The 26458-nt window shown below is 43.8% G+C and overlaps 1 protein-coding gene across 1 annotated transcript in view; it reads right to left on the minus strand.

The window, feature by feature from the left end:
* Positions 1 to 3717: 3717 nt before the first annotated feature.
* LOC127648824 (gastrula zinc finger protein XlCGF57.1-like) overlaps positions 3718 to 26458 on the minus strand; it is a 34324-nt gene continuing 11583 nt past the window's right edge. The window contains exon 4 of the mRNA XM_052133603.1: positions 3718 to 6749. Within this exon, the coding sequence (XP_051989563.1) occupies positions 6138 to 6749 (612 nt within the window). The 3' untranslated portion in view covers positions 3718 to 6137. The remainder of the gene's footprint in view (positions 6750 to 26458) is intronic.

Here is a 26458-nt window from a genome sequence, read left to right on the forward strand (position 1 = left end):
CGTGACCTAGTTCTTTCGGTCATGACCCAACCTTCATGACCATAGGTGAGGGTAGGAACAAAAATTGACCGGTAGATCGAGAGCTTTGCCTTCGGCTCAGCTCTCTTTTCGTGATCAACGGTGCGATAGAGCGAGTGCAATACGCCCCGCTGCCCCGATTCTCCGGACAACCTCCCGCTCCATTGTCCCTCACTCGTGAACAAGACCCCGAGGTACTTGAACTCCTTCACTTGGGGCAAAACCTCATTCCCTACCTGGAGTACGCACTCCATCGGTTTCCTGCTGCGAACCATGGCCTCAGATTTAGAGGTGCTAATCCTAATCCCAGCTGCTTCACACTCGACTGCCAGCTGATCCAGTGAGAGCTGAAGGTCACGGACCGATGATGACATGAAGACAACATCATCTGCAAAAGCAGTGATGAGATCCCCAGCCCACCGAACCGCACACCTTCCCCACCCGACTACGCCTCGATATCCTGTCCATGAATATCACAAACAGGATTGGTGACAAAGCGCAGCCTTGGCGGAGACCAACCCCACATGGAATGAACTCGACTTCGTGCCGAGGACCCGGACACAGCTCTCGCTTTGGACGTACAGGGATTGGATACGCCCTAAGAAGGGATCCCCCACCCCGTACTCCAGCAGCACCTCCCACAGTATCTCCGGGGACCCGGTCATACGCCTTCTCCAGATCCACAAAACACATGTACACCGGATGGGCATACTCCCAGGCCCCCTCCAGGATCCTTGCAGAGTAAAGATCTGGTCCGTCGTTCCACGGCCAGAACGAAAACCGCATTGTTCCTCTTCAATCCGAGGTTCGACAATCGGCCGAACCCTCCTCTCCAGCACCTTGGAGTAAACTTTACCAGGGAGGCTGAGAAGTGTGATACCCCTGTAGTTGGCACACACTCTCTGATCCCCCTTTTTGAAGAGGGGAACCACCACCCCGTTCTGCCACTCCTTAGGCACTGTCCCAGATTTCCACGCAATGTTGAAGAGGTGTGTCATCCATGACACCCCCTCCACGTCCAAAGCTTTCAGCATTTCTGGTCGGTTCTCATCAATCCCCGGGGCTTTTATCATACATATTAATTTGTGAATATTTTAAATGTTTAATAAAGGGGCAAAAAGTCATAAACAATACGTCAAGATTTATTTTTTATTTATTATATAAAAATAAATATTTATTATACAATATATATCTATATATATCTATATATATATATATATATATATATATATATATATATATATATATATTTATATATTTTTTTTTTTTTAACTACAGCATTTGCAGTTCAAATTCAAATTTTGGTGTTCAACTTTGCGTTTTAAAAACACAACAACCGTTAATTTTTGATTACAGGTTAAAAAAGGAAAAACGAATGGACGCAAATTACACAGACCAATGGGTAATTTTAAAACTCGTTAATGATTATCATGTGTTTAAATGAGAAACCATAGCGAGAAACAAGCCAATACAAATTTGGGCGGTTTTTTGTGCATTCTCGCGGTTTTTGACGAGGTTTTGGGCTGGAAAACCTTGCTGGCATCTGGCAACCCTGAAGGTGTATATGAGCAGCACTTATTACATTATTATTGGAATTTCTTATAATTTGGCACAAAGCAGTGGGGATGATGCTGATTCAGCTGGCGTGTGAGTGGGTTGAGGAGAATAGACACCACTATGCTGGAAAGATTTGCCAACCAAAGATCTTGAGGATGAAAGAGGATGATGGCCATTACAATGCAGGACTTTTTATGAACATCATGCTCTATGAACGTGAAAGGCATGATGATGAAATCTGGGCTTCCTTTTTACATTTCAGAGACTAGAGGACAGAGTTTTTCATGCTGGTAATCCATGATAGAAGAGAAATGTATATGTGTCTTGCCTGCACAACCCTTACCTGTAACATGCAGGCAGTAGTGGGGTAGATTTGTGTGAATATTATGTAATTGTTTGTAGTTTTTTTTACCCAACAAGTTGTCCTGGAAACTTAATACTAAAATTAAATGTACTATCTTATTAATATCAACAATAAAACAATTTGTTCCATTAGGTTAAAGTTCAATCTGATGAAGGGTTTGCATTAACTTCAACAGCCAGTGGGTGGCACTAGGTCCACAGAGGTGGAGCTGGACAAGGTCAAGCCCCACCCCTTTACAAAGATGTATGAGAGTTGGGGTGTGGCTGGATCTAGAAGTGGAACTGGTCTAGGTTCATTTTCACCCATTTGGCTCTGCAGTGACAGCCATTTGGATTGATTTGCACTTTTCACACCAAACTATGTTCATCTCTTGGAGATAGAACTAGTCTCCTTACTGAGCGATATGAGGGTTGCGTGGTCCCATGGTGTTTATACTTGCATATTATTGTTTGTACAGATGAACGTGGTACCTTCATGGAAATTGCTCATAAGGATGAACCAGACTTGTTGAGGTCTAAAAAAATTTTTTTTTCTGAAATCTTGGCTGATTTCGTTTGATTTTCCCATGATGTCAAGCAAAGAGGCACGGAGTTTGAAGGTAGGCCTTAAAATAGAGCCACAGGTACACCTCCATTTGCCTCCAATTAGCATATAAGAAGCTAATTGTCTAATTAGAAGCTAAGCGTCTGCCAAATGCATAAATGTAATTGCGTAAAGGCTTGATAACATTTTCTGGAATTTTCCAAGCTGCTTAAAGGCACAGTCTCATGCCTTGTCCACACTAATATGTTTTCGTTTGAAAACACATCTTTTTCTCTCCGTTTTGGCCTTCCGTACACACTGAGACAGTGTTTTTGTTAGCGAAAACTGAGCTTTTTGAAAACGCACTCAAAAGTGGATAAATTTGAAAACTAAGTTTTACTCTGTACAACCATCACATTGCATTCCTTCAAAGGAAAAGGGAAGTTTACTCTGAATTGGTGTCCGGCAATGGAACACGAGGACATTTGCGTTTCAGTCCGTACATGCAACGGGGATTTTCTGCATGCGCAGTAACACGATTTAAGTGTTTTCATAAGTTTCAGTGTGGACGAGCAACTTTTGGAAAACGCAAGTGTGGACGGAGAGCGCTTTGAAATGAAAACACTGTTTTGAAATGTATCTGGATTAAATGTAGACGTAGCCTTAGTGTATGTAAACTTGTGTTGCACTGGAATTGTGATGGTCAATTAAAAGTGAAACAATCTGTCTGTAAATAATTGTTGAAAAAATAAAATACTCATGTCAAGCACAAAGTAGCTGTCCTAAACGACTTGCCAAAACTATAGTTTGCTAATATTGAGTCTGCGGAGTGGTTAAAACATGTGTTTTAATGACGTCAACCTAAGAGTATGTAAACTTCTGACCTCAGATACACTTAGGTTGGAGTCATTAAAACTAATTGTTTTAGTTTATACCATTAACTGGAATGAAATTAACAGTAATCAGAAGTAATGAATAACACTATTTAGAGGGATCAACAACATTACGCTGTTGTAAATAATGTGTTTAATCCCTACAGTCTATGTACACTTAGCTAATGCCAAATAGTAAGTCAGAAATCTAAGGTCCCAGTTAACGTGCCCAATGCTCCATCAACGCTGGGCCATTAGTGTGTACTAACTCTGATCGCAGATTTGCGGTAACATGGACTTAACGTAATCTAAAGCCAATAAAATCAGAATAAAGTCAGAATAGAAAGTTTAACAATTTATTAAAGTAAATATGTATCATGCCAATTACATAATAAATTCAAAAATAATCAACACAAAACATGCAAGGCTCAAAGATGAATCTTAAAAGTAAGAGATGCATACTTGACTTTATAGTAAGACATGGTGTTGCACACAACATCATGGGGTTCATCTGGCTACAGAATCCTGCTGACAACTTTGCAAGCTTCCCTTAAATGTCCAGACACATTAAACATAATCGGCCACCTTATCAGCACACAGGATGAAAACCAAGGAGGCAGCAAACTTTGTTGCCATGTAATCTACTTTTGTGGGCAGCAGACCACTGTACCAGTCACACTGAGACCTTTTTATATTATATGAAACATGTATAGTCAGATTTGTGTACATACAATAATAGATTTAGTACATACAGGCATTAGGTGAGTTTCAGGTGATTTTGAGCTGAAAAGGGAGAGAAGGAAGAGAGTCTGCGAGGCAGAAAGAGAACAGATGTGGGAGAACAAGGAAGATTGCAGTTATAATTTACTCTCAGTGGGTGTGATGCTTGAGGTAGAGATGGTAATTTTTCAAAGAGAATTCTTAGGTAGATTTTCTCAGATATTCTTTTTTTTCTCAGAGGGTTCTTGAGTCCAGATATCGGGGCAACAGCCTTACACCAATATGCACTCCCTCATGTTCTATCAGGGTTCCTGAGGCTGCTCATTCCACTAAAAGATCAAAATTAAAGTCCTTTGCACATCAAACTCAGTGATTTTTCAATTTTGACTTGAAAGAATGGATCCCTATTTTATTCCACCTGGAAAGCTTGTACCTCCGAGTTGGGCATTTGTTACTAGGACATGTCACGCTTTCAATTGGGAAACAAAATACGGTCAAACGTAACCGTAAAGTTTGACTATTAAGTCAAACTTCATAAATTACTAAATAAACAACGGCAAAATTTATTCTGTTGTACCGGTGGATAAACATTAGTGAATAAACCTGCACCAATAATCAATGACATAATTAATGCATGGTATCTAACATATTAATAATGAATTTGCATAAAACAAACCATGAAGGGTGAGTCATTAGTTGACCGTCATCTAAAACAAATGAATATTATTGAAATAATTTAACAAAATCTTTACTTCCTATCATCTTTCATGTTGATCCGTCCCTTCCAATATCCCAACATGGAAACTCATGTATCATCTAAAATTCAGAGTTTACCACTCGTTAATATGACTTCGCTGGGTCATTCATGTGCTCGGAACTTGTAATTACAATATACCAGACTACTCTTGAAGGGAGACAAATGACCACATTTACACCTGGTATTAAGATGCATCTCGGATGATCTGATCACATGTGGTCAGATGAGACAAATGTGAGCCGTATACACCTCGTCGCTAAATGAGTCTCCTGCGACCACTTGTGTTTGGATTTAGAGGGGAGGGTCTCTGATTTCATGAAGACATACATCAATCACTGTGTTACTGAGTTACTACATGATATTAAAGCAAAAAAAGTCAGAAAAGACAAAGAAACTGCAGAAAGAAAGAAAAAAAATGCTGAAAACCAGATGCAGCTAAAATTTAATCTATGCCAGAACGTAACCTTTCGAGCACAATTATCCATTATTTAAGTGGATTACCTTTATTAAAAGGTTCAAATGTTTGTGCTTCTCATCTGTGTATCTGCATGTTGATATCAGACACATCATATCTTGTGCTTGAGTATGTATCATCCTCTTCAAAATATCTGATGGTATGTTTATTTTCCTTTTAAAACCACTCGTAACCATCAAAGTTTATACAGCGCAGCAGTTGATTTACAAGTGACAGGCGGCGCTTCACTACTGTCCAGGATGTATTCAGGACAGTTAGCATTTACACCTCAACTGCAACGTGGTCACATGCGTTTTTGATCACATTTTGTATGTGTTTTTTGTGATCTGTTTTAGACCTCGTTTATACTTAATTTAGCGCTGACCAAATGTGGTCAGATCATCTGAAACCAGGTGGAAACAGGGTCATTGTGTCTGTTCATTATGCAGTGATTTTACACCCTCAAACTGTCTACATAATAATACTCAGTCAACTTGTCCAGAATGTGAACTGAAATAGTTTGTGAATTGTCTCAAACGTTTTGTTATCATTAATCTAATCAACACACTTGTCATCATTGCTGCAGCTTGTAGAGAGATATGTTTTATGCATTTCATATGTGCTCTCTAGAGAACTCGCTTGTCTTTCATATTGTGATTACTTGTCAAGTTTTTCTTCTCATCCATCATATGCGATGGGCAGACTAGATGAATAGCTCTTTGCGCAATCTACCGTACCGGGATAATTGATTGTCAATAACTGCCACCTATTGTAAATGCGTGAATGTGTTAATGCCGATCATTCGCCTCACTTTTAAGGTTAAAGGTCGTGATTCATTTCTCATAATCTCATAGGGTTTGGTGCGCAAAAGCCTTAAGGCTTCTCATTTGCATGAGTGGTCAAGTGTACCTTGAAATGTGATTCCCACATAAATTCTTTGCCACACCGATCACAGTAAAATGGCTTTAATACAGAGTGATAGCGCTGATGAACTGTGAGATAGCCTGCTTGTTTGAAACTCTTTCCACACTGAAGACATGAAAAAGGCTTCTCCTCGATGTGAAGTCGTTGGTGACTCTTAAGGTGTACATTTTGTATGAAACTCTTTCCACACTCAGGGCAAATAAAAGGCCTCTCTCCAGTGTGAATTCTCAGGTGCTTTATAAGATCTCCTTTTATTGCAAACCTCTTTCCACATTGAGAGCATGAAAAAGGCTTCTCTCCAGTGTGAATCTTCATGTGACTATTAAGGTGTCCTTTGTCTGTGAAACACTGTCCACACTGAGGGCATGTGAAAGGCCTCTCTCCAGTGTGAATTCTCAGGTGCTTATTGAGAACTGCTTTAAGTGCAAAACTCTTTCCACATTGAGAGCATGTAAAAGGCTTCTCGCCTGTGTGAATCTTCATGTGAATCGTAAAGTGTCCTTTTTGTTTGAAACTTTTTCCACACTGAACGCATTTGAAAGGCTTCTCTCCAGTGTGAATCTTCATGTGAATCGTAAAGTGTCCTTTGTGTGTGTAACTCTTTCCACACTGAGGGCATGTGAATGTATTTTTGGCTTTTGTTCGAGATGTTTGTGAGAAATTATTTTTAATCTGTGAGCAATTTGAAATTTTTTCACCAAAAATAAAATCTGATTTATCATTCTGATGTTTCTCCTCCTTGTCATTCAGCTCTTGGATTTCCTCTTTCACATCCATGAAATCTAAAAAGAGAAGAATGAATTGTGACAAATACAAGAAAAAAAGAAATTAAATTGAACCCCAATGGACAGCCAAGTGTCTATTATCATAAAATCATCTCGGTTGTATGTAACCTTGGTTCCCTAAGACGAAGGGAACAAGACATTACGTAGCTACGCAAAATGGGAGTGCGTTCATACACAACCTACTTGAAACCTCTCTACAATAATGCCGATATTCTAATATTTGCTATGGTGTTTGTTTGGTGCGAAACTGTCCGCTATAAAACAAATGCACAGACATTTCTGACTGAGGACAAGGAGCGCATTGCTCGCGCCTCAAGAACTCTTGAGTCTTGTAGTGCGGCTAGTGTTCGTAATGTCTTCGTCTCAGGGAACCAAGGTTACGTACGTAACCGAGACGTTCCCTTACGACTCAGTACACTTGACATTGCGTAGTCATGCATATGGGGAACAAAATCCCATCACGCTGCACTACACAACATAACTTCCAGTTAGGAAGGAAACATTGCGCCGCAGTCTTGTGGGACGGCGACCAACATGAGTATGCTTGCAATGAGTGGTCCCTCATGTTGGCTAGGAGGAGAACACTGATAATGAACGTATGAACTATAGTCATATAGTATGAATTAACTCCTTATGAACCCAGTCGGGAGAGGAGTTTATTTTGTAATGAAAGTGCTTGCAACTTTATGGTAAATTATAATGGCCTGACTGCAGGCAGTTGTGCAAATGATGGGGAGACCGTACTTAAAGGGAAGGGTATAAGTATATATATATTTGGCTAATAAATCGCAAGTGCTCTAAACAGAGAGGACTTGAGAGAAAAGAGACGTCAAGTCTAGGTTGTAAAACCTTGCACATGTGTTTTGAGGGGACTGTCCTGCTGCAAAACATATGTCTTGTCAGGACACACCATTCGTTCATGCCCACGAGGCCATGCCTCTAGCGGAGTGTGCTTTAACGCCAATTGAGCAAGTCTTACCCTGCGACACCAATGTAAGAGACACCAATCAGTGAACACCTTCCCGGCCCCTAATCAGGCCAATTAGCCCTCGAGAGGGATAAGGGCTGACTGAAAATGGCAGTGCGACAGAGAGAGATTTACGGACAGCTGTCTGACACCTTTGTGTGTTTGTCTTTTTGGTTATGTTCATAATTAAACTATTATTTATATTATCAAGTCGGTTCTTGCTGCCGCCTCCTCTCCCATTTATCCCTTTACAAAGGCATACCAGGGGAAATGTATATTTGCATTTCGCCGGCCATTTGTGTGCCATTGCATCTGTTCCCAGCGGGGCTTGGGACTTCGAATAACAGAGGGGACAGTGGGCATTCCTCCAGTGAGGCAAATAGATCGATTTCTACTTTGCAGAATATTTCCCAAATCCTCAGTACAGTTTGAGGATGAAGTCTCCATTCGCCCAGTATCCCCCCTTAGCGTGACAGTAGGTCCGCACCGTCTCCGTGGTTTATATATGCCATAACTGTCACGTTGTCTGAGCGATGCATGTCAGGACATGACAGTTTGATATTTCTGAAAAGCTTTTAAGTCTACAAATACAGCCGATAGCTTTAGGCGCTGCGTAAAAACTTGCCCCAGCATGACACCTTGCTGGTAAAAACGCAACAGCTGCGGGAGCGCGCCATCTAAGGTTGCGCGCCAGGACTTGGATAGTTTGTTATGAACTTCGGAAAGAAATGGGCAGATTTGCGGGACGCTGCCATTTGACGGTGTCCGGAGAGCTGGAACCATTCATCGAGGCGAGACTGTTCAGGTTCCTCTGGGACAGACCACTTAGAGTGAAGCTCTTCGACCACCCTTGTAAGGACACTGAACATCTCCCTGTCCAAGGTGCATGCACGTTCCTCGCCCTCACTGGGGGACGGGCGGCAGCATCATCCACTGAGCACTCGCCTGATGAAGCGAGAGAAATAATGACATTGTCATTATTATCCCCAGCGTCAGAACAGCTGCACGAGACGAGGCCGCCCGCTCTTTCAGACGCACATAGCGTATCAGAAAACATGCGCTTCGGAGGGATTGAGGGGCTCGCGGGGCATGTACCGCCACAAGGACCATCTCAAAGTCATCCTGCTCGACCTTGCGGCCCTGCCGTGCCTCCTAGTGTGGATCCTCGGGTATTACAGAAGATCACAGTGGGAGGGCACTTAAGGCTGAATCATCCCTCAGAACAAGCGAAGCGTCTTGAGACTCATGCCGTCACAGTTAGGGCAGTCTGCCTCCATGATAGCTGACTGTGTGAGCACAGCTCAGACAGTAAATTTAGCTCTCATGCTGACCTGACGGCGGGATGTGCCTCTCGCACAAGGAACACTGATAGAACGACGTAAGTGACTCTTTAAGATATATAAATATATAATTAATATATATTTATAACACACAGTATCCAATACACTATATACAATTGCTTGTAAGGATACACAAACCCTACCGAAGCGCTGCGGGGAATCGGGATGCTGAGGCCCGTTCACCAGCTAAGCGTCAATCGGCGATGTGATGTTCGCCGGAACACTGCAGGGGAGTGGAAAGTTTTCCCATGAAGATTCCGCCCGCTGACTCGTGAAAATCAACACCGAAGGTAGTGGGCTTCTAGACAAGAGATGATCGCTGTCTTGAAGGAAGAAAAAGAAGTATGTGCACCTGTTTTTATAGCGGACAGTTTCGCGCCAAAAGAGGCGGGGCTCAAACACCATAGCCAATATTAGAATATCGCCATTACTGTAGCGAGGTTGAGGTGAAGGCACTGCCATATGCGTAGCTACGCAATGTCAAGTGTACTGAGTTGTAAGGGAACTGGTAGATTCTGGTTTTGTTTGATTGCACAACTGTAATTTTAGTAAGTGCACACATTGAGCCCACGTACTCTTTAAGTCCACATTCGACTTTGAAGTAAAATAAAATAAAAAGAAACCCTGATTTATTTTTGCTTTTTTATATTTAATTCTATTTGTAACTTGAGTGTTGTTTTAATTGCAAGCAAATCAGATTGAGACTAAATTTAGTAGGACTGTCTTTGTGCAAGCATTCCCTAGCGACAAGGAGTGTAACGGTTTATCATAGCTCCATACATCGCAGTTCAAATATGTGATGATGTGCATCATAGAGGTCTGCACGGGCCTAAAAATTAAGCAGAATAGCAGAAGGGGGAAAAAAAAGCATTGCCTTATCATTTATTTGCTGAAACTTCATTTGGTGCAGAACAATATGGAATAATAGAAACAATGCAACAGTCCCCTCTATGCAGCCTGAACTTGTTTAGAATGTTGAATCTTTGTGACACCTGCACTAAAAACAATCTAGACACAGCGCAAAGAATTAAACGGAGCGCACGTGTCTCAACATGCATTCTTTTTAACTTGACATGTTGTTTAAAATATGTCGGACCTGTGCGAGATGCTGAATAAAAAGCGAGACGCAGTGCAAATTTCAAAGACATTCATCCAGCATGTGTTTAAACAATGGGAATACAGACGTGCGAGCGTGAAACAAGTTCGGTAAGCCTGTTTATTTTTTCATTGATTACAAACCCAAACCCGCCAACGAGGTCCTACTTGTGAAACTGACCCGAACTCAGCCTGAAACCATTCCGTCGGGCTGGGTTGCAGACCGTCGTGCGCATCATGGATGTGGGGTGAGTTTTTTTTTTATATATATTATTTTAGCATCTGTTCTATCCAATACGCGCAATGTCCTACACCTAGGGAATGCGGGTATACAACAGCAAATCCCTTTGTTGCACACAAGGAATTAATATGATTGTACACTGGCAGCCGCAGGTGTTGTATGAGGAGTTCGGCTGAAACTGCTAAAACTAAAAGTGAAACCAGCAGCGGGAGAGAGATGCGCATTTTCAGCGTGAGGGATCGAATGTCCGATTAAAGTGCGAGAGAACATTTAAGTTTGCAAAGGTTTTATGATAGTGCCATATTTATCTACTATAACTATATGAATATTATCTATAATAATGCTATGGAGGAATTTGATACTAATGTCTGTGACAGGGTGGAGGGCGGGGCCGGGTCGTGATTCGCACACCCGGCCCCTAATCAGCCTAATCAAGCCTCAGAGAGGGATAAGGGCCGACTGGAAGCAGCAGTGCAACAGAGAGAGATTTACGGACATCTGTCCGACACCTGTGTGTGTTTGTCTTTTTGTTTAGTTCTTCATTAAACAATTATTTATATCATCAAGCCGGTTCTTGCCTCCTCCTTTCCACTTAATCACTTTGAACTGGTGCCGAAACCGGATGCGCCGAGTCCTCGCCACCACAATGGAACAGCCGCTACCATCCACCGGAGGACTGGTGCCGAAACCCGGGAAGGAGGTGGGATGCGCCGAGTCCTCGCCACCACAATGGAAAAGCCGCTACCATCCACCGGAGGACTGGTGCCGAAACCCAGGAAGGAGGAGGGATGCGCCGAGTCCTCGCCACCACAATGGAAAAGCCGCTACCATCCACCGGAAGGTGGAAGAATGGCCGCCAACCACGAGGGGAGGGGCTCCCAACCAACCGCATGGAGCGGTTACCGCTGCCAGGGACAGGGGAGACCCCTACTGTCCACCAAAAACAAGGCGGGGCATTCTGTCCGCCAGGGGTCGGATGTCTGCCTCCGATCCATCTGGGGAGGCACGGCTGTCGTCCATTAGAGGGTGGAGGAGTGGCCGAGGACCAAGCTACTCCGTATTGGAGGACTGGCGAGTAAGTGTTTTTTTCTCTCTCGCTTGTTGGCCTTTGCCTCTCTTTTTAAAATGTTTTGTTAATTTGGCACGATCACCATACAGTGTGTAGGTGCCACACTTTTTTTGTTTGTTTCCCTCCCCTTGTTCCCCCTCATCTAGGTAGATGGGGATGACATGCAGGCAGACGATGCATCTGTGGTGGGGCCTGAGAGAACAAGGGAGAAATGTGACAGGTCGGGGCCAGGTCGTAATTCCGCACACCCGGCCCCTAATCAGGCTAATCAAGCCTCAGAGAGGGATAAGGGCTGACTGGAAGCTGCAGTGAGACCGAGATTTACGGACAGCTGTCCGACACCTTTGTGTGTTTGTCATTTTGTTTCAGTTTTATATTAAAACTATTATTTATATGGTCAAGCCGGTTCTCGCCTTTCCATTAATCCCTTTACAATGTCAAATATCATGTCTGATTTCATTTCATCAGTAAATTATTATTTAACTGGAGAAGCATGCACTTCCATTATATATGTATTTTTTCAAAAGAACATTAAGATGTAATCAGAGACAACATTACTTTGGAAAAATGCTATTTTAATAAAAAATATTTTAAACAAACGTAATCAGGGTCAGTCAACATAATTCTGTATTTTCAGTAAGCAGAATTATTAGTTAATATTTTCATTTGGTGACACGATTGCCCTGTTCTGGGCTGATTTTTGGTCCCAGTACATCTCTGATGGATCATTTACCACTTTTAAGAACATTTCTTACAACTACATTTTAAAAAGGAAATAAACTGTTTTGCATATGTCTTTAAGGTAGTAATAATATATTTTTTTTAACTTTTAATCTTAACTTTTCTTGATTTAGGCTTAGTTTAATGAATGATGAACCGAACTGTGAGGTTAGTATCGTCAACCGAATTGTGAGGGACCACACAAGAAGTGGAAGAAACAATTTGGTGTTAAGAGACCCTGCAAATGAACAAGTATTTCATCTATTTCCAATAAATTTGATTACTAGGCACAATTTATATAAATTCAAGAGATTAATGGTTTGTTCTATGGGTGCATTTAACTAACTTGCATATAAAACTTAAATGAGAGATTTATCTTTAATTTGAACCATGTTTTCCAATGTAAACTATGGAAATATATGAAATGTCTGAATACAGATTTTGGTGGGCTAAACAGGTACACTTACCAAACTGCTTCTAGGATTTTCAAACAACAGCTGCCAGATCTAGAGAACAGCTTGAAACTGTATTACCTTAATGTTTCTCAAACAGTCATGATGAAGAATTAAATATGTGCACCAACCTCTTTGTTCCTCTGTATCTTCACGTTTTATTATCCATGTCTCTGGATAACTCAAGTCTTCTTTCTCCTCTTTAATTGACATCATTTTGGCAATAGTTAATGGACTTCAGCTGTTACACTTGACTCTTTATATCCCACTTTATTCCTCTATCTTCACCTGTAAACTGGAGCAGGAGGGGCTTCACTGAAGGTGTGAATTGTGATTGCTGTGTGGATATGAAATGATGTTGCCATTTTATTATGGTACTCATATTTGCTTCAAATAAGCAGCAATTTCCCATTTATTACATTAAAACAATCTCTCAATACTAGTAACTTCTACAGTTAACTTGTTATTTTTGTGAATTGTGTTTAAATATAGTTTACACATTTTGTTTAAATTTACCTGTATTTATATTCAGATTTAAAACTAGATATTTTACTGTCCTTACAATGCATAGTTTTGCAAAGCTAGACAGCAAAATAACGTTTTGAATGAGATTCCAATAACCTCTCAAGAGATGACTTTCCATAACTTAGATTTACTGTAAGTTATTATTCATATCTTTATTGTTTTTATAAATTTGCAAATACAAAACCAAATACACTTCTCAATCTGCATGCATTAGGAGCTTCATTCAGCACCAAACAGGGCATAGTTTCAGGCACATTACTTCTACAGAGTAACTCATTTTCGTGGCCTAGTAAATAAAACTGTGTTTAATGTTAAAGTGATCAACATTATATTACTTACAGACAAACAATATCTCAGGAAAGCCATGAAAGCAAATGTTTGATGCACATAAATGCAGCCCTGGACTCATCATACTACTTCCTGCTGCAACGGAACAAAATGGCTGATGGCAAAATAGTCAAGACAATAATTTCAAAATAAGAGTCCTGGATGAGAGAGGAGCTCACTTCTTAAATAACCGTTCCATAGTAAACCGTGGTAAATCAAAAACATTTTATTAAACATTTTGTATTTATTCTCTCTCTCTCTCTCTCTCTCTCCTCAAATACAATTTTTACATGAAATCTTAAATTTTTTGTCTGAATACAGACTCACAACCGCACAATTGCAAGGTATCTCATACTACATTATTTTCAGTGGTGATAAAAATATATAAACAAGGAAATGCATGATTGCACGGGGTACGTGTGCCCCTCTTCTCCCCCAATTCTACGGCAGAGATTCTGTTACAGTTGTCATTACATTCACATTCCTCATTTCATTATTTTATTTCATTAATGCTACCCCACAATGATTCCTATTGTATTGGAGAAGAAGCAATCGCGGGTCTTTGTGTGAGATCTGCTGATGTTTTATCGTAGATATGATGATGTAGTAATTTGTAATTTAATGCAATCCAAAATTATATTTTTCACAATCATTATCTCCAATGAATGTGTGAAGTTCACATTGTGTTGCAGATTAAGCTAATACTTAAAACATTAAACATATTAACAATGTAATTATTCATAATCAACTAAAGTAAAAAATGTTGCTGTAGGCCTACCTATCATATCTTTAATGTTATAACCAATACGGGTAAAACAGGTTGTATCGCTTGTCCTGCAGGGTTGGGAGGGTTACTTTTTGAAATACGATCCGATACAATACAGTAATCAGTAATGTAATCCAATTACAGCAATATAAACATAACGTAATCAGAATACTTTACTTTTGAAATTTCCACAAGGTCACATATGCAAATAAAGTTGAGATAAAATCAAGATGATCTCTAAAAGGTTAAATTATGCCTTGAATGCAAACAGAAAATGTTTGAGTAATATTATGAGTACTGTTGTAGTTATTACATGTAAGGAAAAGAAACATGTACACTGCCATCCTACCAAGAAATGAGCAGAAAATGAGCTGTTCAACAATTCAGTATTTTTAAAGAAATCAGATGATTTCTCTGTCTGCAACAGAAAAAGACAATTTCTCATAAAGCAAATATAATCAGAACAGATGCACTGAAATATGCCTTGAAGTAAATCTGACAATACCTCAGATTCAAAAACACCGCAAAGTGTAATTCTACATGTATTGCAGTTAGTGTATACAGGCAATTGTAATTTGCACGATTCATCATCTTCAGACTGTAATTAATAGGTAGATTGCAATTATCATCATCTTTATTATTGTCATAATTAAATGCTGGAGAGTGTTTTTCCTCTGCTTGCTCATGATCCAAAGTCAAACATAACCAGATAACAGTTTATGGCTGATTCTATGTTTCTGTTTGAGGAGGATTTTAAAGGGGGAAAAAGTTTTGATTCCAAAAATAAAATAAAATCTAGTTTTGGTATTTATGTGTACAATTTGGATTTGTTAATAATAAAGAGTTGAGAGTCATAGAAGGTTTCCCATTTTGTCAGTTAATTTTTGTATTGTTGTTGTTTTCAAAATGTGTTTTTCTTAACTGATGAAGGTTTACGTACCGTTCACCTGGGGTAGGGTAATTTTTTCAGCTTCAATACGTAATGAATCAAAATACAGGACATCCTGGTTAATACAGTACAGTTTGCATTTGCAGCCATGCAAACCAGGCAGGTTATTTCTATGCTGTACCAGCAATTATACGTAAATCGTGGCAGTATTGTCAGCTATTCTTGCGCCTGCCAAATGATGAGGGCCACGGATTCCTTTGAGCACTAAGGTTAACTAGTTTTAACACATTTTAATATGAACTTATTTGAGCTAACCTAGCTAATGTGATTTCTGTATGACTCTTATTACCTTCAGATTCTCAGGTCCTTGGATAATGAGTGCATCTTCACAGCTGGAAGGCATAAATTCCACTGAACTTTAATGTTGTTTCGCTTTTCTCTTTTAAAGCATGTTCTTCCGTGGCCATCAAGATGAAGCAGCTGTTTACCTCAAGAGCAGAATGCTGATGTGACACAGGTGTTATTTGTGCATGCAACAGTAGGAGTTGACTCAAGTGAGTCATGAGAGCGAACCCGAAGAGAACGCATCTGAACCATCTCTCACTTTTTCAGAATTTTCAACAGATGAAGAGTTAGTCGAAGCCAACATGTACACAGTTGCAATCGTTCTTTAAAAGATCGCCATGCCACCGCAAACAAACACACTAAGTTAAGGTAACAAGGGCAGAGCCTACTCACCAATAGATGTCAGTCAAAGCAGGACAATGCGTCTGTTGTTGTGATTCATGACGAAAGCGTCTATGATGTCCTCCACAACAAGGGCTCTTGCACGTTCTGTGCTGATGGACAGCAAAGCCAAATTACTATTCCTTGAGTCCCCACTGTTGCTCCTCAAGTAGTTTTTAACACGCCGTAAACATGAAAAGCTGCGTTCACAGGTTGCAGACGTGGTGGGCAGTGTACACGAGATACACAAAAGTCTGTGCAAATCAATAAATGCGTCCTTGTATGGCCGGAGAAGGGCGAGGAATTCATGTGAGGTGTTCACAGTTTGTCCCTGCTTTTTCAGTCAAGAAGCCATTGAACTTGGTGAAGTTCAGCAGACAGGTTTTCTGTTGTTACCCCATAATGCTGGGCTATGGGTGATCAGAAGGAATTCCTTGTTTTGGGGGTTTAAGGCAGATGTGCCCTGTAGAACACCACAAGATTTGGGCGAAAACCGCCTTTTCATTTCATTGACAAGTCTATCAATGACAGGGTAGTAGCAGTGCTTTCGGATGTCATCGATGGAGGTGAGTGGTGGACCTTTTCCTGTGTGGACGTCAACTACAAATCCCTCCAAGTGGTATGCAGGCTGACCTTGTCGTCGCTCTTGTCTGAACTGAACGATGATCCCTGTGTTGGTGCATAGGGCCTGTGTTATGTCCCAAATGTCATTCCATGACTTTTCGTTTCGCTTTTCGGACAGGGATGCAATTACGGACTCAACAAGATCCAAAGCAGATGCTAGTTGCAGATCTGGAGACTGCAAATGGTCGGACAAGAATTTGGTGGTGCGAAACAGATCCTCAAATAGAGTGAGCTGCAAAACAAACTGTCCGTCTATCAGTGCCTTTACTGCTCTAGCTTCTGTTTTTCTTTTAGCCATCGACTGTTTGATTACATAATCAAGTGTAGCACAGGTTGCTGGCAGTGTTTTCTGAATGGCTCACAGTGCTGCATACTGACAAGCCAGTCTGGTTTCGGGCATCTTTTTTAATTCAACTGACTTTTCTGTTGGTTCGAGTTCATTTTGCTTCTTGAGGAAAACGTTGTGTATGAGAGAGCCAGAAAAAGAAATATGCAGCATCTGCACAACTTCAAAAAAGTCTCCTGCTGGTCCTACATTATTGACACAGTCTACTAAAACTACATTTAAATGATGGGCATGGCAATGTACATACAGAGCATGCAGTACTTCTCTCTGAAACCTCTCCTGCACACCATTATTACACCCTGACATTACGGCGGCGCCGTCATAGCACTGGCCAATGCACATGTTGTAATCGATGTTGCATTTACTGAGTGTTTGTTTGATAGTGGTTTAAAGTGAATCAGCATTTAGGCAATAAGCTGGAGTGAAGTGAAGGAACTCCTCCCATACGTCATTATGCAAGTACCGCACCACCAAAGACACACTGCTCCTTTTTACTCACGTCTTTGCTCTCATCCACCATCAGTGCAAAAACTCGAGCCTCCTGTACTTCCCCACTGATTTGGTCCCTTACCATATTTGCCATTAGCTCAATTAGCTCATCTTCAATGTCGTGCTGTGTGTACTGGTCATTTCTGGGATTGTTGGATATTTAGTTTGCAACAGTTTTGTCAAACTTGCCAAGTAAGTGTAAAAGTTTGATGATGTTGCCCCTGTTTGATGTACCCTCCTCCTCCCTATGTCCTCTTTGGGCGATGGTTTGACACGAAGTGTAACGCAATGCCTCCACAAGAGCCCGCAAATATACCCTGTTGTCACATACCGTCTTTGAATGTCCCTCGCTGAGTGCATTACTGATTTTTGAGCCGCTCTCTTTCCGTATTTTAAACTCAGACAATGCATCCATGTCATGTTTATGTCCAGCACTCGCAACATGTGTATGGAATGACTGCGTAGCTTTAACCCATGTGCTAAACCCGTCATGGGTATACACGGTTTCTTTATGGAACCCGTGGCCCTGGTGAGCAAAATGCCTGCAGGCAAAACAAAACGCACAGTCCATGGTCATTGAGTACTTGAGCCAAGGGTACTGTTCATACCATCGGCGATTGAACGACCGCTGACTGTACTTCTTTGCCGGGTATAGAACATAATAATAATTCCTTGCATTTATATAGTGCTTTTCTAGGCACTCAAAGCGCTTTACATAGTATAGGGGGAATCTCCTCAACCACCACCAGTGTGCAGCATCCACCTGGATGATGCAACAGCAGCCATAGTGCACCAGAACACCAGCTATTGGTAGAGAGGAGAGAGTATAGTTATGCAGCCAATTCAGGGATGGAGATTAATACGATGCCATGGTAGATAGGAGCCAATGGGGTGTATTTGGCCAGGACACCAGGGTTACACCCCTACTCTTTACAAGAAGTGTCCTGGGATTTTTAATGACCACAGAGAGTCAGAACCTAGGTTTAATATCTCATCCAAAGGATGGTGCCTTTTTTACAGTATAGTGTCCCCGTCAATATACTGGGGCATTAGGACCCACACAGACCGTAGGGTGAGCACCCCCTGCTGGCCTCCCTAATACCACTTCCAGCAGCAACCTTGGTTTTCCCCAGGAGGTCTCCCATCCAGGTACTGGCCAAGCTCAACCCTGCTTAGCTTTAGTGGGCAACCAGGAAAGAGATGCAGGGTGATATGGCTGCCGACAACATAGAGCGTCTTGGTCCATCACTGGTTGACCGACTGATGTCGGATATAGTGCAGAGGAGGGGGGCAGCGCTAGTTCCACTGCAGCTCGGGGTAGGGGCTAGCTGATCCTGCTGTGGGTTACATGGCACAGGCACCTGTTCTTGACCTGTTCATGTCCCAATCCTCCCAATTGTGATCCTCACTGTTGCTCTGCTCCTCTATGTTGTCTACCAAATCCTTGGAGATGGCAGGGTTGTCCGTCTCCGTTGGATTTCGCATTTTACACTGACTTACAAGAAACTTCCAATTTTTAAGCTCACCTTTACTTTCGCTATCTACATTAGCGAGACTGTCTTAAAGTAAATAAATATAATTATTTCTCAACGCTGTCTTTAAGACTTTCAAATTACTTAAATATATATGTATTTTTTTTTCTTGTAATATATTTTTTGTTTTCTTAACAAAAGCCTTGGTGTTGCTTAGCAGTTGCTAGGCCAAATCTTGGTGGTTTACAATGTTTTAATGTACCTAATGGATTAAGGTCACCTAATGTTTTGTATCCTGATTACCTAACACCATTACAAGTAATTCATTACTTAGGGTGACCATATGTCCTCTTTTTCACGGACATGTCCTCTTTTTGGGACCTTAAAAAAGCATCCAGATGGATTTCTAAATTTGCAAATTTAGAGAAGATTTGCATAAAAAATGTCCATGCTGGGGACTTCCGCCCGCATGGAGTGAGCAGCAGAGAAGGGAGCTCCTTGAATAAATAAGTGCTTATTGCTAAAGAGACTAGTCAGCCATGTAAAACTTGATAATTTTTGTCAAAGAATTATAGCTACGTACCTTTCTACATAAAAAAAGTTACAACGAAAATCCAGCATAATATGAAGACAGAAAGCGGTGAAAGAAAAATGGACGAACATATGCAAGACGATGATTCCCCTGTTTCATTGAGTGCACTCAGAACGGAACTACATACACACCGAGAGGCTGTGATTAAGTACATTAAGTCGCAAATTGAAAAGCTACATTTGGAGATGCAAAAGAATAGAGAAGAGGTGAAAGAGGACCTGCGAATGCTGCGAGAGGAAATCTTTCCTGAACTGGCCGCCCTACATTAAGTGCAGGCCGAATCAACAAACAAGTGCATGGAGATGGGGAAGCAATGAGTGACACGATGGACAGGGTGGCAGTACTAGAATAGTTTCACGAACTCATGGCCAAAGAACACAAGAAAATGCATGAAAAATGCATGGATTTGGAAAATCTAAGCGGAAGACAGAATTTAAGATTCGTTGGGGTTCCAGAGGGAGTGGAGGCGGGAAGTTTGATTCATCAAAGACCTGCTATTGAAGTTATTCGGAGCTGATGACTTGGGAGATTCCAGTATGACGGTAGATCTTGCACACAGGACTCTTGCACCAAAACCGAAGCCAGGAGAGAGGTCCCGAGCAATAATTTCTCATTTTCATTACTATTCTGACAAGGAAACAAATGCTGATGTTGTGGGATAAACTATAGTTTAGTATTCCAAACTGGCAATCACCGTGGACGGAATCAGATACATGTTTGAACACCCTCGAGAAGCTGAGAAATGTATTCAGAAGAAAACTCAAACCTAGATGGCCGAACTGTAAGTATAGATTATCTGATAAGCTGAAATGCAGTGTCTGTTATCATCTACAGTACATACGCAAAGAATCATTAAATTTAAACACATTTCTGGACTCTTATAGCGATTAAGTATATATTAGTCAAGTTCATAGGGAAAAGAATTGTAACTTAATCACCAACAATGTTAAAGTGAAAGAAACATAAGTGTAAATAGGTCTATCGAGAATTTTTATTTTCTTTAATGTTTTTTTTTTAGAAAGGAGCTAAGTCAAATTGTTTGACAACCTTTTTGTTGATATGATGGGTAAGAAGGGTTTTCTAAACTTGCTCTGTTCTTTTTTGTTTACCTATCATTCAGAGAAAGGTAAATTGTTTAAATTGTTCAAGTTGTTAAGAAAAATGAATTGGCACTTTTTTATTTATTTATTTTTATTCTTTTTTCCCCCTTTTTCCCCTCAAGACAGATAAAGACCATTTAGACCCTAGTTCATTTAGACCTATCATTCTTCTTGACGTTGATAATAAAATACTGGCCAGGTTTTGGCCACTCACCTCGAAAAGTTCTTCCATCTGTGATCTCCACGGATCAAATAGGATTCATCAGAAATCGCCTTGTATTTTTTAACATTAGAAGATTATTAAATATTATTTATACACCAAATCCCAATCCCACTCAGCCCGAGGTACTTATTTCTATTCATGCAGAAAAAGCCTTTGATAGGGTTGAGTGGGATTACCTCTTCACCACTCTGGAAAAATGTGGATTTGGTTCTAATTTTATTTCATTTATTAAATTACTATATGCCCACCCCCAAGCTTCTATACAAACAAATAATAATAACTCTAGTTATTTTCGATTAAGACGCTCTACAAGACAGGGTTTCCCTCTTTCACCCCTGCTTTTTGCTTTAGCAATAGAACCCTTAGCAATTTCTCTACATGCATCTAAACCTATGGTGGGATAATGAGAGGGGGAGAAGAACACAAAGTATCATTATACACCGATGACCTGTTAGTTCTCTTACGAGAGGTTCTCTCGTATTGCGTAAGCTAGCTTACGCTACGGGAAAGATTCATCTTTTCTGAGATATTGAAGCCAAAAAATTATCCTTAATTTTGTATCATTTGTCAACGCAGTGCGGCAGCTGCAGACCTTGAGCGGGCTATCTAGCGAGCTCATTGGTTGCTCTGCGGCAACTGCTGCAGCCTATAGACGAACTTGGGCGAACTCGCATCCAATGAGAGGCGTCCGCGCGCTTACTGCATCAAAGCCCGCCAAAGTGGGCGTGGCTAGAGTGCATATAAGCGTAGTTCGTAGGCTGGAACCCTGATTTTCATCTCTTCAGCGAAGCTCTTCGCATCTCTGAACTGGAAGCCGCGTCGCCGTTCGAGGGGCATCTAGCAAGCTTGGACAGCGCTCGAAGAAGCCGGCCGTCTCTGCCACCTTCAGCCATCCTGCGAGCTACGCCATCAGGCGACGTATCCTTTTTTAGAGCAAGATAATTCTTAACGAACTTCACAAAAGAGTAACGAGCGTCTTTTTTAAGATGCCTCGCACCACTTGCGCTTCATGCCGTGCCCCTCTCAGCGCCGGAGACCACCACATCATCTGCGCTCTCTGCCTGGGACTGGGGCATGCAGAGCTCGCCCTCGCTGAAGGCGGATGCGACCTCTGCGAGGAGCTTCCGATGTCGACCCTGCGGGCTCGAATCGAAGTGCTCAGAACCGAAGCCGCCGCGCCGCCTTCCGTTCTGCCACGCAGGAAAAAGCGCCGCTCCCAAAGGCTGCCAGAACCGGTGATAGAAGCGACTGCCTCGCCGGAGCCTCTCCCTCGAGCATCGCTCTCACCCTCCCCGCCCCGGACGGCGCAGTTGCCGCCCAGCGGCCGCACTGCTGCCATCTCGGAAGACGAGGCGGAGGATAAGGGCTGTTCCATCATGGCTTCGGACAGCGAGGAGTGGTCAGGCTCCCACGCCTCCTCCTCGGCCCAGGAATCCAGCAGGACCCGCGCCGGAGTCGAAGGGGAACTAACACGCCTCCTCACACAGGCCGTCGACCGCCTCGGGCTCGAGTGGTCACCGCCCCCTGAGCAGGCTCCCAACAGACTCGACGGCTGCTTTCTTCAGAGCCGTCACCGCGCAACACCCGCGGCCCGGGCCGCTCCCTTCCTGCCGGAACTCCACACTCAAGGGCTACTCCTCCATCCCCTGGTCGAGGATTCGGTAGCAGCACACCTTTGCCCGCCCTCCGCGAGATGGCGGTCTAAGCCAGTGCTCCCGTCTAAGGCCTGCAGAGTGACTTCTGCCTATGTTGGCCGCGCCTATTCCGCCGCCGGCCAAGCCGCATCTGCTCTGCACTCCATGGCCGTCTTACAGATCCTCCAAGCGGACCTTCTTCGGGAGTGGGATGAGAAAGGCAGGCACCCAGAGGCTGTTGCAGATCTAAGAAGCGCGACGGACCTCGCCCTTCGCGCCACCAAAGCTGCAGCCCAAGCTCTAGGGAAGTGCATGGCCTCGCTGACTGTGACTGAGAGACATCTGTAGCTAACGCTAGCCGACATGGGAGAAGCAGAGCGTTCCACGTTCCTCAACGCACCGCTCTCTCCGACCGGTCTCTTCGGCTCCGCGGTGAGTGGCATTGTTGACCGCTTTTCAGAAGTCCAGAAAGCCATCCAAGCCATGAACCTCTTCCTGCCGCGTTGCGCTAGCTCCTCTGCAGGCCGCCCAAATGACCAGCCTCCTGCACGAGCCTCTTCACAGCGCCCAGCTCAACAAAGTCAGACTTCTCAGCGTCGAAAGGGCGGCCGCCCTCGATTGCGCTCAGACAGCCGCCGCAGACCGCAGCCCCCCCGCGGGCCTCGGTCTAAGGTTGCGCTGAAACCTGAGCAACCGAAGTCCTCCTAGCCTTGTTGAAAAAATGACGGCTCAGTCCCGCCGCGGCCGGACCAACGTCAAAGCTTCGCCCCCTGTCAGTCCCCCCTCTCTCAGGCTACTACAGTGGTGGATTCAGCAGCCAACAAGCCGGTGATACTGCCCGCTTGCCTGCACTCAAACGCCGTTTTCACGGCGACCCAAAGAAATCTTGTAAAGAGCAAACATGCCTTATGTGTAGAAAATGTGCCCACAATCCAGTGTTCACCCCTACACACAAGCATTACACTTCCCATGCTCCTATCAGAGCCCACTCACATAAAGCGGACACAGCCCGCTCGAGTGTTAGAGTCAATAAACGCGCCCACGAATCCGTGCGCACGCCCCTTCTCTGGCCGCTCTGTCACACGACCAGCCTTATGTGTAGAAAATGTGCCCACAATCCAGTGTTCACCTCTACACACAAGCATTACACTTCCCGTGTCCCGATCAGAGCCCACTCACATAAAGCGGACACAACCCGCTCGAGTGTTAGAGTCAATAAACGCGCTCACGAATACGTGCGCGCGCCCATTCTCTGCCTGCTCTGTCACACGGCCAACAAACACTTCTCTGTATGTAAGTCCCGTGCCCATGACTATGCTCGCGCATCACTTAACAGATGTGACTCTTTCCCCATTCACCTCAATCGGGAAGTCACTCACAGAACAGCCTGTCCCTGCTGTCTGCGAGCAGTCATGCATAAGCACAGTAAGCGCGCTCACACATTCTGTTCAGTGCGCTGTGTGTGGCAATCAGGGCGATTTGGCCATTCACCCTCTAGCGTTACGCTCAAAGCGTGGGAAGCTATCCCAGGGATATCCAAATGGGTGTTAAGCACAATAAAACAGGGCTATTTGCTACAGTTCGATCGCTGCCCTCCCCGCTTCAGAGCGCGGCTCGAAACTATTGTGAACACGGAAGCAGCCTGCATGCTTCGTTCAGAAATAACAAACCTTCTGTGCAAAAGGGCCATAGAGAAAGTGCCGCCTTCGCTGAGCGAGTCTGGGTTTTACAGCCGTTATTTTCTTGTTCCCAAGAAAGACGGCGGCCTCAGACCAATATTAGATATCAGGGGTTTGAAAAAGGTACTTGCAAAAAGACCGTTCAAAATGCTTACAATCAGGAAACTCCTCGCGCATACGCGCCAGGGGGACTGGTTTATCTCTCTCGATCTGAAAAATGCCTACTTTCAGATTCAGATAAATCCCCATCACAGGCCATTCTTGAGATTCGCCTTCGACGGCCAGGTTTATCAATACACCGTCCTTCCGTGCGGCCTGTCTTTAGCACCCCGTACTTTCACGAAGTGCATGGATGCGGCGCTCACACCCCTGCGGAGTCAGGGCTTGCGAATTATGAACTATTTGGACGACTGGCTGATTATGGCACAGTCACATACGGAGCTTCTGTCTCACAGAACAGTTCTCCTCAGCCATCTGAACAGTTTGGGTCTTGCAGTCAATTGGACCAAGAGCTCACTACAGCCCAGTCAGGCAATTTCCTTCCTTGGAATAGAACTAGACTCCGTGGCAATGACGGCTCGCTTATCTACACAGCGCGCGTGCCGTGTTCAGCGACTAGCCGCGTCCGTTCAGATGAACAGCCTCACGCCTCGGAAAAAATTTCATCATCGTGGGCATGGTCCAGCGGGATTTCCATTCACGACATATGTGTGGCAGCAGGCTGGGCTTCCCCCTCCACCTTTGTCAGATTTTACAATCTGGAAGTGCCCGCCCTGCAGGCAAAACTACTAGCGGTTTAATACGCTACAGCTCCCCTGGTGAGCAGCACTAATGGGACTCATTCCACACAGACCGGCACCGCCGCTCTGTCGTTCCCTTCCCACTATGTGCTTGTGTATTACACACACACTGGCCCGCACTCTTGCCGGCCAAATATTATTTCCCCACTCACAAGGGCTCCCCCGGGTCCCCCCACCCCCGGGGCTCATGCAGTGGATGCTTGGCACGCACGGCGTTGACAATGGGTTCCCATAGCGTAAGCTAGCTTACGCAATACGAGAGAACCTCTCGTAAGAGAACGAATCGGTTACCTAACGTAACCTCGGTTCTCTCTAGATGAGGGAACGAGTATTGCGTAGCCGGCCGTGCTCGCGCCACGAGCGACTTTCGCTTCATTCAATGAAAACCAGGGTTCCAGCCTACGAACTACGCTTATATGCACTCCAGCCACGGCCATTTTGGCGGGCTTTGATGCAGTAAGCACGCGGACGCCTCTCATTGGACGCGAGAAATGATAGCGGTCGAGTACACGCTTGTGCGCTTTCTCCCGGTCATTCAGGGTCACCACGTCCTGGTCCGTTCAGACAACAGATCTGTGGTATCCTACCTAAACCGTCAGGGCGGTGTCAGATCCAGGAACCTCTTCCATCTGACGAAACGCATACTGAGTTGGTCCCAGTGCCACCTGCGCTCGCTGAGGGTGACGCACGTGCCAGGCCACCTGAACGACGGCCCAGACAGACTGTCCAGAGACAATATTCCTCCAGGGGAATGGTCCCTGCACGCTCAAACAGTCCAGAAGTTATGGCGCATATTCGGCAGAGCAGAGATAGACCTCTTGCGTCAGAAGAGAACTCTCACTGCCCAATATTTTTCTCGAAAAGAGAGGACGCGCTGGCCCAGGACTGGCCCAACCGCCCGCTTTACGCCTTCCCTCCCGTCTCGCTATTGCCACAGGTAATGCAGAGGATCAGGGAAACGCGTCACTCGGTGCTCCTCATAGCCCCACGTTGGGAGAATCAGACATGGTTCCCGGAGCTTACGCAGCTGTCACTGACAGCGCCGTGGCCCATCCCAGTGAGAGCAGATCTCCTCTCTCAAGCTCGCGGCAGGATCTGGCACCCCCACCCAGAGCGCTGGGCGCTGCACGCGTGGGTGATCAACGACTACCCGTCGCTCTGCCAGAAGGGGTAATAAACACCATCATACAAGCTAGAGCCCCTTCCACGAGAACACTCTATGCGTCAAAATGGTCTGTGTTTTCAAAATAGTGCACCGACAGAGACCTGGACCCACGGACATGTGGGGTGTCGTCGCTGCTCGTGTTTTTACAAGAGCTGCTGGATAAGGGCAGATCCCCATCCACGCTCAAAGTGTATGTGGCGGCCGTCGCGGTGTTCGCTGAACCCCTGCATGGCCAGTCACTGGG

Source organism: Xyrauchen texanus, chromosome 9 (assembly GCF_025860055.1).
Source record: "Xyrauchen texanus isolate HMW12.3.18 chromosome 9, RBS_HiC_50CHRs, whole genome shotgun sequence".
Classification (NCBI taxonomy): Eukaryota; Metazoa; Chordata; class Actinopteri; order Cypriniformes; family Catostomidae; genus Xyrauchen; species Xyrauchen texanus.